Source organism: Hypanus sabinus, chromosome 1, assembly GCF_030144855.1.
Source record: "Hypanus sabinus isolate sHypSab1 chromosome 1, sHypSab1.hap1, whole genome shotgun sequence".
NCBI classification, from domain to species: domain Eukaryota; kingdom Metazoa; phylum Chordata; class Chondrichthyes; order Myliobatiformes; family Dasyatidae; genus Hypanus; species Hypanus sabinus.
This window is the reverse complement of record NC_082706.1, coordinates 4,501,112-4,516,412: the sequence shown is the minus strand read 5'-3', so window position 1 is coordinate 4,516,412 and position 15,301 is coordinate 4,501,112. Positions and strand designations below refer to the sequence as shown.

Sequence of the window (15,301 nt, the reverse complement as noted above, 5' to 3'; positions counted from 1 at the left end):
GTAATGATGAGAGTGGAATGGCTGGGTAATGATGAGAGTGGAATGGCTGGGTAATGACAAGACCGTGGAATGGCTGGATAATGACGAGAGCGTGGAATGGCTGGGTAGTGATGAGAGCGTGGAATGGCTGGGTAATGACGAGAGTGGAATGGCTGGGTAATGATGAGAGTGGAATGGCTGGGTAATGACGAGAGTGGAATGGCTGGGTAATGACGTGAGTGGAATGGCTGGGTAATGATGAGAGCGTGAAATGGCTGGGTAATGATGAGAGTGGAATGGCTGGGTAATGACGAGAGTGGAATGGCTGGGTAATGACGAGAGTGGAATGGCTGGGTAATGACGAGAGTGGAATGGCTGGGTAATGACGAGAGCGTGGAATGGCTGGGTAATGACGTGAGTGGAATGGCTGGGCTATGATGTGGTATCTGCCAGTTGCACAGACAGGAATGGCTGGGTAATGATGAGAATGGAATGGCTGGGTTATGATGTAGTATCTACCAGTTGCACAGACAGGAATGGCTGGGTAATGATGAGAGGAGATAACAGGTTTTCCTGTTCTGGCATAAACCTTCTGGTAAGAAATTGGATTTTCCTCCTCGGGCAATTCCTCACCCTCATTCTTGGGAATCAGTGTGGATAGTCAAGGACAGCCAGAGTGCATCAATTGACGGGAAGCATTTCATGAAACCATCTCTGCCCTTTGGGTGAGCCAGCATAGGCTCTAACACCACCACACTATACAGCTCCTCCCTAGCTTACAAGCCTGTTTTGTGCAAAGCCTATACAAAAGCATCACTGTTTGGGAGTATTGTGGGAGGGATTTACTGTGCAGCTTCAGACATTTACTGCATGTTTAAGAACGATTCTGTTCCACATTACCCTGCTGTAATGTGGGTCAGATCTATATTTAAAAATGCTTTCCACTGCTGGCAACATAATTCCAGTCTGAACTTGGAGACAGTGCTTAATTAAAAGAGCAATGTGGTGGGGGGGGGGGGGGGGCGAGGAGGGAAGGGAGAAGAGAGAATGATGAAGTTTGGGCGTCGACACTTCACAAGATTACTGCAATGATTAGAAAGCACCCAGATCACAGCGCCACTAGTGAAGTGTGTTGCTGTGCCTGGGTAAGACACAGCAGCCTGACACCACATTCCTCTAGTAGTTTACATCTTCAACGCAAGGCTGATATTTCAGAACTGAAATCTAAATATTAAAAATGGGCTAGGTGAAGTTAAAACACAATCAGGCGTGTAAAGGAAAGACACTTGATTCTGCACTTTATAGTTTTTTTTATTTTCTTTAGATGGGTTAACATACCACGGATTCTTATAATTCCACATGTGCACAAGCTACTGAACAAAAGATTTATAAAATAACTTCGCCAGCCCTCATCTAAAACAAAATCTCTGACCTGTAACCTCCTCTCACCCAGACAATTATGGCACAGATTATTAACATAACTACCAGCTAACCAAAACAGGCTCAATTTGCAAGCAGGGAATTTACAGATGTTCAAGTTCAATCATAAGGTTAACCCCCAGCACTTTGCCAGTACCCATTTTCAGCTGGGTGGACTGGGGCATTGTGTGGTTGAGTGCCTTACTCAAGGACACAACACACTGCCTCAGCTGAGGCTTGAACTCACAACCTTCAGATCACTAGTCTAACACCTTAACCACTTGGCCACACACCATACACTGGGTCTGTGGACCCCTTGCTTACTGATATTAGTCCATGGCATAAAAAAGGTTGGGTGTCCCTGGGTTAGAGAGGTGTGATTGCTTGAGAATTGACTGGGAATTTTGTATTTCTCTTCTTGCCTTCAAATGGGGATCTGTGTTTGTGCCTTCTGCCTCTTTTGAAGGGCAGGAGGAAGTACGTCAGGATAAACTGGGCACTCACTGGTGTTTCTGCCTCTCCTGGGTGGGACTGCAAACCTGCCCTTGCAAACATAACAGAAGTTTTACACATTATATTTCTGCTGAGCCAACACCTTTTGAGCTCTGAAACTCAGTCTACCGCTTGGAGTCTAGGGTCTAGAGCATCTAGAGCAACTACCGTCACTTAACATGAATAAGCAGAGTGCTTCAGAGTAGTCTTTATGTGTCTTGTTTATTCAGTCATTTCCTTCCGGCCATGTGTTACTCAGGAAACAAAGATAGCTTTAAAATCAAAAATGCTTTTGCATCCAAGGGGAGAAAAAAAGATTTAGGGCAGAACCTAAGCCCCTGTCCCAGCCTGAGCAGGACTCCCATCATTTTGGCTCCTTGAGTGGACTGCTGTCCCATTTGCACTCTGTAATGTTTGATGGCTTCACAGGTAAAACAGCAGCTCAGACAGCAAGGCGGCTGGCTCCTGGTGCAGGGACTGGCCGCACAGGAAGGCCAGCCTGTGAGCGTACTTGCAGGGCGCTGGCACGCGGATCGTACCTGACCAGTTCCAGTACAGGTGGCACAGCTTGAAAGTGAGTCTGCAACACAAAGATTAAAAACCTAAAGATTAGCTTTATTCATCAGTGTCACACACACAAAATGCTGAAGGAACTCAGGTGGTGTTTGAGTGGAATATACAGCTGACATTTTGCGCAAAGGGGTCTTGATTTGTCATGTACATCAAAATACATAGTGAAATGTGATGTTTTGTGTCAAGGACCAATACAGCCCAAGGATGTGCTGGGGGCAGTCTGCAAGTGTCACCTTACTTCCAGCAGCAACCTTGTGTGCCCTCTGCTTACTAACCCTAACCCATCCATTTTTGGAATGTGGGAGGAAGCCCGAGTGGTCACGGAGAGAACGTACAAACTCCTTCCAGACAGCAGTGGGAATTGAGCTTTGATCACTGGTGCAATAAAGTATAAGGGAAGACAACTGCCTGATTTTCCACTGGGATTAAATTGATAATTGAGCTGACTGCTTCTAGCAAGCAGTTTGCTCACTACTAAAGGCTCTCACAGCAGCAGAATTAGGCTATTCAGCCCACCAATTCTGTCCCACCATTCCGTCATGGCTGATTTATTATCCCTCTCAACCCCAATTCCCTGCCTTCTCCCGGTAATCTTTGATGCCCTTACTAATCAAGAAACTGTCAACCTCTGCTTTAAGTATACAATAAGTAAATATAATAGGTCGGTATGGACTAGATGGGCTGAAAGGCCATTTCCGTGTTTCATGGCTCACTTAATTAGAATGTTCTCTTTTCGTACATTCTTGACCACTCACCCTCAACATCCCCCATTCCCACTTCACTACCTCACATTCATACATTTAGTATGAGCACTGTACATGATTGGCAGAGAAATACCAGAAGGTATAGGAGCAGAATTAGGCCAATTGACCCACTGAATTAGCTTCACCATTTCATCATCACTGATCTTCTCTCCTGACCCCATTCTCTTGCCTTCTCCTCATAACCTTTGACACTCTGACTAATCAAAGACATATCAACCTCTGCTTTAAATATACCCAATGACTTGGTCTCCACAGTCATCTGTGGCAATTAGCTGCACAGATTCACCTGCCTCTGATGAAAGAAATTCCTCCTCATCTTGTATCAACTCAGAGAGACAGCAATTATTTATTGTAATGCCTGCGCTGTTTTTGTGCACTTTATGCAGTCCAGTGTAGGTCTGTAGTCCAGTGTAGCTTTCTCTGTGTTTTTTTATTACATAGTTCAGTCTAGTTTTTTGTATTGTGTCATGTAACACAATGGTCCTGAAAAATGTTGTCTCATTTTTACTATGCACTGTACCAGCAGTTATGGTCGAAATGACTTGACTTGAAACAGACCCTTCAGCCCAACTCATCCATGCTGAGCTGGTTGCCCTCTTGAGCCAGTCCCATGTGCCTTTATTTAACCCAGGGGTTCACAACCTTTTTTATGTCTTGAACCCCTACCAGTATCCAAGGGGTTCAAAGACCCCAAGTTGGGAACCCCTGCTCTAAACCTTTCCTATCCATGAACCTACCCAAGCGTTTTTAAACTGTTGTAATTGTACTCGCCTCTACTCCTTCTTGGTTAATGATTGATTTATGAGGTTGTAGCGGTGTGCTACACGCAGCGCTAAAATTACGACACGGAGTCGGTAACTGCAGTCGAAGGAAAAAACTTTATTCGAAATCCTCAGCCTCACTTTTAAGCCTCCCTCAACCTGCCCCCCGTGGCGCAGAGGCTCCAAAGCTCTGTGCTCGCAAACCCCCGTAGGCTATCTAATTGTGAGCCGGTTCGGATGTGCCAGGAAATGGGTCTCCACATAACCCCCCCCACCCCAGAACCGGCGATACATCCCCCAATGTCCACAGTCTGGGCCGGAACCTGCTTGGGAGGTCACCTCTGCGCCTAGGTGCCGGAAACTCGGCCAGTTGCGCCAGGTCCACATGGTCCGGTTTGAGGCGGTCCACCGTGAAAACCTCCTCTTTCCCCCCAACGTCCAGCACGAACGTGGACCCGTTGTTCCGGAGCACCATAAACGGCCCCTCATATGGCCGCTGCAGCGGTGGCCGATGCCCGCCCCTTCGTACGAACACAGACTTACAGTTCTGCAGGTCTTTGGGTACGCAGGTCGGGTTCCGCCCGTGCTGTGAAGTGGGTATGGGGGCCAGGTTACCGAGCTTCTCGCGTAGTCTGCCCAGGACTGCTGCGGGATCTTCCTCTTGCCCCCGTGGGGCTGGTAGGAACTCCCCCGGGTCGACCAGGGGCGCGCCGTATACCAACTCGGCTGACGAGGCGTGCAGGTCGTCCTTGGGCGCTGTGCGGATGCCGAGTAGGACCCAGGGAAGCTCATCCGCCCAGTTGGCTCCTCGCAGGCGGGCCATGAGGGCCGACTTCAGGTGACGGTGGAAACGCTCCACTAGCCCATTCGACTGTGGGTGGTAGGCAGTTGTGTGGTGCAGCTGAGTCCCCAAAAGGCTGGCTATAGCTGACCACAGGCTGGAGGTGAACTCGGCGCCTCTGTCGGAGGTAATGTGGGGCGGTACACCAAAGCGAGATATCCAGGTGGTGATCAGGGCTTGGGCGCAAGATTCGGAGGTGGTGTTGGTGAGCGGGACCACCTCTGGCCATCTTGTGAACCAGTCCACGATAGTTAGGAGGTGCCATGTTCCGTGCGACACTGGCAGGGGGGCCCATGATATCCACATGAATGTGGTCGAAACGCTGGTGGGCGGGATGGAACTGCTGCGGTGGGGCTTTGGTGTGCCACTGCACCTTGGCCGTCTGGCAGTGCATGCACGTTTTGGCCCATTCACTGACCTGTTTGCGGAGTCCGTGCCAAACGAACCTGCTGGAAACCATCCGGACAGTCGTCCAGATGGAGGGATGCGCCAAGTTATGAATGGAGTCGAAAACACGGCACCGCCAGGCTGTCGGGACGGGGCTGGCCGGTGGCGACGTCACAGAGTAGGGTCCTCTCACCCGGGCCTACTGGGAGGTCCTGGAGCTGCAAACCGGAGACTGCGGTTCTGTAACTCGGAATCTCCTCATCTGCCTGCTGTGCCTCTGCCAGTGCCTCAAAGTCTACCCCTTGGGAAAGGGCATGAACGGTAGGGCGAGAGAGCGCATCCGCCACGACATTGTCCTTACCCGAGACGTGCCGGACATCCGTCGTGTATTCAGAGATGTAGGACAGGTGGCGTTGCTGACGGGACGACCAGGGGTCGGACGCTTTCGTAAACGCAAAGGTAAGCGGTTTGTGATCCGTGAACACGGTGAAGGGCCGACCTTCTAGGAAGTACCTGAAGTGCCGGATTGCCAGGTAGAGCGCCAACAGTTCCCAGTCGAAAGCACTGTACTTGAGCTGGGGTGGCCGCAGGTGTTTGCTGAAAAACGCCAGGGGTTGCCAGCGACCTGCGATGAGTTGCTCCAGCACCCCACCGACTGCCGTGTTAGATGCGTCCACTGTGAGGGCGGTAGGGGCGTCCATTCTGGGATGTACTAGCATTGCGGCGTTCGCCAAAGCTTCCTTCGTTTGAACGAAAGCGGTGGCGGACTCCTCGTCCCAGGTAATGTCCTTGCTCCGACCCGACATCAGGGCGAACAGGGGGCGCATGATCCGGGCAGCTGAAGGGAGGAAGCGGTGGTAGAAATTGACCATACCTACGAATTCCTGAAGGCCTTTGATCGTGGTGGGTCTACCTTAGCGGACAGAGGGGTTGCCCCGTCTTTAGTAATCCTGTGGCCCAGGAAGTCAATGGCATCGAGTCCGAACTGGCATTTGGCGGGGTTGATTGTAAGACCGTACTCACTCAGTCGGGCGCAGAGTTGACGGAGGTGGGACAGATGCTCCTGACGACTGCTGCTGGCTATGAGGATGTCGTCCAAATAGATGAACGCGAAGTCCAGGTCCCGTCCCACCGCGTCCATTAACTGCTGGAACGTCTGTGCGGCATTCTTCAGGCCGAACGGGCATGCGGAGGAACTCGAAAAGGCCAAACGTGGTGATGAGAGCCGTTTTGGGGACGTTGTCAGGATGCATCAGGATTTGATGGTACCCTCGGACGAGGTCTACCTTGGAGAAGATCCGTGCGCCGTGCAGGTTTGCTGCAAAATCCTGAATGTGCGGCACAGGGTAGCGGTCCGGTGTGGTAGCCTCGTTCAGCCTGCGGTAATCGCTGCACGGTCTCCAGCCTCCCGTCGCTTTGGGCACCATGTGCAGGGGGGAGGCCCATGTGCTGTCGGACCGCTGGATGATCCCCAATTCCTTCATCCTCTGGAACTCCTCCTTCGCCAGTCAGAGCTTGTCCGGGGGAAGCCGCCGAGCGCGGGCGTGGAGGGGTGGTCCCTGGGTTGGGATGTGGTGCTGTACGCCGTGTCGGGGCATGGCCGCTGTGAACTGCGGTGCCAGAACCGATGGGAAATCCGCCAGGACCCTGGTGAAGTCGTCGTCGGACAGGGTGATGGAGCCGAGGTGAGGGGCTGGCAACTGGGCTGCACCCAGGGAGAACGTCTGAAAGGTCTCGGTGTGTACCAGTCTCTTCCTGGGCAGGTCGACCAGTAGGCTGTGATCCCGCAAAAAATCCGCACCCAGAAGCGGTTGGGCTACGGCGGAGCCGAACTGTAGCTGCACCTGACGGGTGCCATAGGTCCTTACTGTGCTGCCGTTCACTGCCCTCGGTGGGGGGCCCTGGTGCCCTGCTGCGGGTGTCATAACTCGTCGGAGGTAAAACGCTAATCTCGGCACCAGTGTTGACCAAAAACCGGCGTCCCGACCTTCTGTCCCACACATACAGGAGGCTATCCCGATGGCCAGCCGCCGTAGCCATCAGCGGCGGCTGGCCCTGGCGTTTCCCGGGAACTTGCAGGGCGGGCGACAACGGCGGGCTTCTGCGCCCCACCACAGGTGGTAGAAGCACCAGTGTTCATTGGGCCGGGGGTTGGCGGGCTCTGCGGCCGGGCCTGGACTGGTTTGCTGCTGGGAGATCTGTGCGATGGATCTGTGCTCACCTTTTTGGCGTTCCACAGCAAGTCCGCCCGGACTGCCACCTTCCGGGGGTCACTGAAATCCGCGTCGGACAGCAGCAGCCATATGTCCTCGGGCAGCTGCTCCAGGAATGCCTGCTCAAACATGAGGCAGAGTGTGTGTCCGTCGGCCAGAGACAACATCTCATTCATTAAAGCCGAAGGAGGTCTGTCGCCCAAGCCATCCAAGTGCAGTAAACGGGCAGCCCGCTCGCGCCGTGAGAGTCCGAAAGTCCTGAGGAGCAGGGCTTTGAATTCTGTGTACTTGCCGTCTGCCGGGGGCGACTGCACGAACTCCGCGACCTGGGCCGCTGTGTCCTGGTCGAGGGAGCTCACCACGTAGTAGTAGCGGGTGTCTTCTGAGGTGATCTGGCGAACGTGGAATTGGGCTTCGGCTTGCTGGAACCATAGGTTCGGTCGCTGTGTCCAGAAACCTGGCAGTTTCAATGAAACCGCATGAACAGAGGCGGCGTCGGTCATTTCTGGTCCGAAAATCGTTTGGACCGTCGGGGTCACCAATTGTAGCTGTGTGCTACATGCAGCGCTAAAATTACGACACTGAGTCGGTAACTGCAGTCGAAGGAAAAAACTTTATTCGAAATCCTCAGCCTCACTTTTAAGCCTCCCTCAACCTGCCCCCCCCCCCCCCATGGCGCAGAGGCTCCAAAGCTCTGTGCTCGCAAACCCCCGTAGGCTATCTAATTGTGAGCCGGTTTGGATGTGCCAGGAAATGGGTCTCCACAAGGTATGGGTATTGCTAACAAGCTCAGGGTTTATGGCCCACAGGACAATACCTCCAGAAGGCCAGCTGCTCTTCTGAATCATTGCACAACGGGCAGAAAGATTTCCATCATTTAAATCAAAACTTCGCAAGAGTTGCATCCGATTACAATGAAGACATCTTGATTCAATTCCATATTTTACAACAGTCTGACCAGAAAATTCTACAGTTCAACCAGGCTTGCTTGCTGATTTCTCCAAATTAAACAATATATTAAACAAAGACCAGGATATAAAAAATTCAATTGTCATCTAAATTTGTACAGTTGATAAGAGTCATAGACTCATAGAACACAGAAACACATCCTTTGGCCAATCTAGTCAGAACTATTAACCATAGAACATTACAGCCTTTTGGCCCTTCTTGGCTGTGCCGAACCAGTTTTCTGCCTAGTCCCACTGACCTGAACCTGGCCCATATCCCTCCATACACCTCTCATCCATGTACCTGTCCAAGTTTTTCTTAAGTGTTAAAAGTGAGCCCACATTTACCACTTCATCTAGCAGCTCATTCCACACTCCCACCACTCTCTGTGTGAAGAAGCCCCCCCAATGTTCCCTTTAAACTTTTCCCCCTTCACCCTTAACCCATGTCCTCTGGTTTTTTTATCCCCTGGCCTCAGTGGAAAAAGCCTGCTTGCATTCACTCTATCTATACCCATCATAATCTTATATACTTCTATCAAGTCTCCCCTTGTTCTTCTATGCTCCAGGGAATAAAGTTCTAACCTATTCAACCTTTCTCTGTAACTCAGTTTCTCAAGTTCCAGCAACATTGTTGTAAACTTTCTCTGCATTCTTTCAACCTTATTAGTATCCTTCCTATAATTCAGTGACCAAAACTGCAAACAATACCCCAAATTCAGCCTCACCAATGCCTTATACAACCTCACCATAACATTCCAACTCTTATACTCAATACTTTGATTTATAAAGGCCAGTGCACCAATAGCTCTCTTTACTACCCTAAAACCTGTGATGCCACTTCTAGGAAATTTTGTATCTGTATTCCTAGATCCCTTTGTTCTACTACACTCCTCAGTGCCCTACCATTTACCTTGGATTTTCCTTCCAAAGTGCAATACCTCAAACTTGTTTGTATTAAACTCCATCTGACATTTTTCCGCCCATTTTTTCAGCAGGTGCAGTTCCCTCTGCAAGCTTTGAAAACCTTCCTCACTGTCTACTACACCTCCATTCGTGGTATCATCAGCAAATTTGCTGATCCAATTTACCACATTATCATCCAGATCATTGATATAGATGACAAATAACAATGGACCCAGCACTGATCCCTGTGGCGCACCACTAGTCACAGCCCTCCACTCAGAGTAGCAATCCTCCACTACCACTCTCTGGCTTCTCCCATTGAGCCAATGTCTAATTCAATTTACTACCTCACCATGTATACTTAGTGACCAAATCTTCCTAACTGACGTTCCATGTGGGACCTTGTCAAAGGCCTTACTGAAGTCCATGTAGACAACATCCACTGCCTTCCCTTCATCCACTTTCCTGGTAACCTTCTTGAAAAACTCTAACGGATTTGTTAAACGTGACCTACCACGCACAAAGCCGTGTTGACTTTCCCTAGTAAGTCCCTGTCTATCTAAATACTTGTAGATCCCATCTCTTAATACTCCTTCCAATAACTTACTACTGACATCAAATTTACCAGCCTATAATTTCCCGGATTACTTTTAGAGCCTTTTATAAGCAACAGAACAACATGAGATATCCTCCAATCCTCTGGCACCTCACCTGTAGGTAGATATAAATATATCTGCCAGGGCCCCTGCAATTTCAACACTAGTCTCCTTCAAGGTCCGAGAGAATACTGTCAGGTCCTGGGGATTTATTTACTTTGATTTGCCTCAAGACAGCAAGCACCTCCTCCTCTTCAATCTGCATAAATTCCATTCAGGAATGGTCAGGAGGAAGAGTATAGGAAACTGATACAGGATTTTGTGATATGGTGCAACTCAAACTATCTGCGTCTCAATATCACCAAGACCAAGGAGATGGTGGTGGACTTTAGGAGATCTAGGCCTCATATGGAGCCAGTGATCATTAATGGAGAATGTGTGGAGCAGGTTAAGACCTACAAGTATCTGGGAGTGCAGTTAGACGAGAAGCTAGACTGGACTGCCAACACAGATACCCTGAGCAGGAAAGCACAGAGTCGACTGTACTTCCTCAGAAAGCTGGCGTCATTCAATGTTTGTAGTGAGATGCTGAAGATGTTCTATCGGTCAGTTGTGGAGAGCGCCCTCTTCTTTGTGGTGGCGTGCAGGGGAGGCAGCATTAAGAAGAGGGACGCCTCACGTCTTAATAAGCTGGTAAGGAAGGCGGGCTCTGTTGTGGGCACAGAACTGGAGAGTATGACATCGGTGGCAGAGCGGAGGGTGCTGAGTAGGCTATGGTCAATCATGGAAAACCCTGAGCATCCTCTGCACAGCACCATCCAGAGACAGAGAAGCAGCTTCAGCGGCAGGTTGCTGTCAATGCAATGCTCCTCAAACAGGATGAAGAGATCATTTACTTCCCAACGCCATTCGGCTCTACAATTCATCCACCAGGGGCAAGACATGTTAAAGTGCCGGGGTTAGGACTGAGCTTAAGTTACCGCTCAATGCACTTTAGTAAACTATTTAAGAACCTTTTAAAAGCTATTTATTAATGCTTTTTGGGAGGGTGATTTTAGATGCATATCATATTTATACTGAGTTAAATACTGTATGTAATTAGTTTTGTTACAATAAGTGTATGGGACACTGGAAAAATGTTGAATTTCCCCTTGGGGATGAATAAAGTATCTATCTATCTATCATCTATCTATCTCACTACCTGTTTGTCTTATTTCCATTGACTCCATGCCAGTTGCCTTAGTAAATACAGACACTAAAAACCCATTTAAGATCTCCCCCATTTCTTTTGGTTCCATACATAGCCGACCACTCTGATCTTCAAGAGGACCAATTTTATCCCTTACTATCCTTTTGCTCTTAATATACCTGTAGAAGCTCTTTGGATTATCCTTCACCTTGACTGCCAAAGCAACCTCAAGTCTTCTTTTGGCCCTACTGATTTCTTAAGTATTTTTTGCACTTTTTATACTCAAGTGTCTTACTTGCTCTGTTTCCTATACATGTCATACATCTCTCTCTTCTTTATTAGAGTTCAAATATCCCTAGAGAACCAAGTTTCCTTATTCTTACTCACTCTGCCTTTAATCCTGCCAGGAACATACAAACTCTGCACTCTCAAAATTTCTCCTTTGAAGGCCTCCCACTTACCAATCACATCCTTGCCAGAGAACAGCCTGTCCCAATCCACACTTTTTAGATCTTTTCTCATTTCAAATTTGGCCTTTTTCCAGTTTAGAACCTCAACCAGAGGACCAGATCTATTTTTATCCATGATCAAGTTGAAACTAATGGTGTTATGATCACTGGAACCAAAGTGTTCCCCTACATACACTTCTGTCACCTGTCCTAACTCATTTCCTAATAGGAGATCTAATATTGCATCCTCTTTAGTCGGTACCTCGATATATTGATTTAGAAAACTTTCCTGAACACATTTTAGAAACTCTAACCTGTCTGGACGTTTAACAGTATGGGAGTCCCAATCAACACGTGGAACATTAAAATCCCCTAATATCATAACTTTATGTTTACTACAGTTGTCTGCTACCTCTCTGAAGATTTGCTTCTCCAGTTCTCGCTGACTATAATCTCGTGTCTGTGATACAACCCCATTAATGTGGTCATACCTTTCCTGTTTCTCAGCTCCACGCATATGGCCTTGGAACACAAGCCCTCTGATCTGTCCTGCCTGTGCACTGCTGTAACATTTTCCCTGATTAGCAATGCCACCCCCCACCCTTCATCCCTCTGCCTCTATCATGTCTGAAACACCGGAACCCTAGAACATTGAGCTGCCAGTCCTGCCCCTCCTGTAGCCAAGTTTCACTAATGGCTACAATGTCATAATTTTACGTGTCAATCCACGCCCTCAGCTCGTCAGCCTTCCCCACAACACTCCAAACCTGCTAAAGTTTTATGCATCTGCAATATGACTTTTCAAATGTTATACTCAGTGCCCTGACTGATGACAGCAAGCATGCTGTATAGAGTACTGTATAAGAATCTATTAACCAGCAAGCTTTTGGTCTCCCCTCTCGCTGTAGAAGGGCCGACACCTCTCTCTCCCTTGTTAGTGAGAGGGAGGGCCTGTGGCACGTTGAAGTGCTGGGTTATGGACGGTAGTTTTTGATGGACCTGGATCATGGTCTATTTGGGGGCTTTGTTATTTCTTGCTTGGTGGGTTTTGGGCGGGGGGAGGGTTGTGCTTTGCTGATGCTTGGCGTGGGAGGGAGGGCTTTGGGGTTCTAATATTTCTCTGTCATTCATTCTTTGGGGTTTTCTTCTGTTTTGTGGATGTCTGCAAAGAGTAAGAATTGCAGGTTGTATACTGTATACATTCTCTGATATTAAATTGAACCATTGAAATTTGGTAAATAATTCTATTAAACATTCTCTTCATCACAAGATTGATGTTAGACTCGCACGATGACTATCACCCAGTAATGTGAGAAATTATAAATCTTATTTAATTTGTGCTTCCTCCACTACCATCTTCCAACTTACCTCTGAACGTGGTCGGGGCTGAGGTTCATAGTGTTGAGCAAACATATATAACGTGTAGGAGTCGCACAACCTCGTTGAACAGCATGTGCCAGCAGGAAGAATTCAAACCTTCAAAACAGGAAAAAGCACAACGAATACCATGCAGTTTATGCTTCAGAGAAAGCGGTCAATCACCTAATAGTTGCTGAAAAACTAATGAGGAATGGTATTTAAGGTACCTTCCAGAAGCTCCTGCAATTGGCCAGCACACAAGTCTACATTTGTACTGATCAATCCAAACAGTGGGGTAGAGTAGCGTAATGTTATTACAGTGTCAACATCCTGGGCTCAGTTCCTGCCACTGTTAAAAAGGAGTTTGTATGTTCGCCCTGTGACTGCATTGGCTCCCTCTCACATTCCAACGACATGTGGGTCAGTAGGTTTAATTGGTCACAAGGGTGTAAATGGCATAAAAGAGCCTGTTACTATGCTGTATAATCCAGCTGGTGCATGCAGCTACTGCCTCACACTGCGGGTTCAATCCCAACCCCATGGTGCTATTGAAAGGGGTTCGGATGTTCTCCCTGTATGCTCCAGTTTCATCCCACAAGGGTGACTACTTTCAATGGCTGCTGTGAACTACCCAGTATGTGTAGGTGAGGGGTTACATGAGGATAGAGGGTGTTGGGAGAATGGAAAAAAAAGGGGACTTAGGCAAGATGGTGTAAAATGGATAGCAGATGGTTAGGATCAACTTTATTCACTGTATTTCATTTACATGTATTAGGAATTTGGTGTGGTGTGTTGTTCAGAGAACAGGCAACAGAAAACAACATTCAACAATTATAAAAATAAAAATTATGTATAAAAAATAAAGCCAGAAGTTAAAGTAAAATAAGAATCATGTAAAAAGATAGAGTGAGGTTAAAGCACAGCTTTGGTGGGCTCAAGACCATAAGACAAAGGAGCAGAATTAGGCCACTCGGCCCAACAAGTCTGCCCCGTCACTTAATTTTCTCCCTCAACCCCATTCTCCTTCCTTCTCCCCGTGACCTTTGACAACTTTACTTATCAAGAAACTATCAAACTCCGCTTTAGATATATCCAATGACTTGGCCTCCACAGTTGTCTGTGGCAATGAATTCCACAGATTCACCACCCTCTGGCTAAAGAAACTCTTCCTCTCTCCATTCTAAAGGGGTGCCCTTCTATTGAGGCTGTGCCCTTTGGTCCTAGACCCACCCACTATTGGAAGAGTCTCCATGAAGGGCCTGTATCTATGACCTGATCTTTGCACTTTGACAGCAAACTGACATTACCAGATTCAGATTGTTTTGCACTGGACAAGTTTTCATGCAGACCACCAGGATTCTGCAACACACAAAGCACAAAATCATAGTTCCATCGCCCAACACCAGATTTCGCAGCTAATGGCAGGGTACTGCTTTCTCCTCATCTTGCATCGTGGAGCGTCCTTTACTGTGAGAACCAAGTGCTAGGACAGCAAGAACCACAAGGCTCCATCAAGACCCTCTGACAACCACAGCAGGAGTGTGAAACATTCAAAGAGTGAAGCTCACCATTCCTGACTGATGACAGTGTGATCCAGCACAGTACCAGGAAGTGGAACCTCTAGTCTCCCTGACTTGCCCTTGGTGTACAGGTTGGTGGCAACCCTCTTCTGTACCACAACCAGTGTCATCTTTGGGTGGTAGTTGGGGAACACCTCAAAGCATCTCAGGAGCTGTGGAATCTCGTAATCCTTCACAGCGCTCAACATGCTGTCCGATACTCCATCCCGATACATGGCAATCTTCGCTGGTAGGCAGTGGTTTATCTGTAAAATGTTAGAACTAGATGTTAGAATTAAAGCTGAGCAGTATCTTCAATTGACACCTGTACAATGAGAATGAATGAATAAGCATGCACACTTACACACATTCCTGTGTGGTGCAGTTATCCAACTGAGGTTCATGAGGAAGGTCCCAGGAATGAAAGAGTTAACGTATCAAAAGTGGTTTGATAGCTCTGGGCCTATACTCATTATAGTTTAGAAGAATGAAAAGGGATCACATTAAAACCTACCAAATACTGAAAGGCCAAGATAGAGTGGGCAAGATAGTGGGTGGGTCTAGGACCAGAGGGCACAGCCTCAATAGAAGGACAATCCTTTACAACAGAGATAAGTAGGAATTTCTTTAGCCAGAGGGAGGTAAATCTATGGAATTCATTGCAACAGACAACTATGGAAGGCAAGTCATTGGGCATCTCTAAAGCAGACGTTGATATGTTTTTGATTAAGGGGGTCAAAAGTTACGAGAAGAAGGCAGGAGAATGGACTGAGGGGGATAAATCAATCATGATGGAATGGTGGAGCAGACTCAGTGCTGCATGGTCTAATTCTGCTCCTAGGTCTGATGGCATCTCTCTGCCATACA

General features: G+C 48.1%; 1 protein-coding gene across 5 annotated transcripts in view; it reads right to left on the bottom strand.

Moving 5' to 3' along the window:
- Positions 1-2,093: 2,093 nt before the first annotated feature.
- Positions 2,094-15,301, bottom strand: part of piwil2 (piwi-like RNA-mediated gene silencing 2) — a 126,859-nt gene continuing 113,651 nt past the window's right edge. For all 5 annotated transcript variants that reach the window (XM_059961320.1, XM_059961374.1, XM_059961422.1 and 2 more), the window contains 3 exons: positions 14,444-14,700; positions 12,885-12,992; positions 2,094-2,470 (listed from right to left, as the gene is read on the bottom strand). In XM_059961320.1, coding sequence (XP_059817303.1) covers positions 2,314-2,470; positions 12,885-12,992; positions 14,444-14,700 — 522 coding nt within the window. In that variant the 3' untranslated portion in view covers positions 2,094-2,313. The remainder of the gene's footprint in view (positions 2,471-12,884; positions 12,993-14,443; positions 14,701-15,301) is intronic.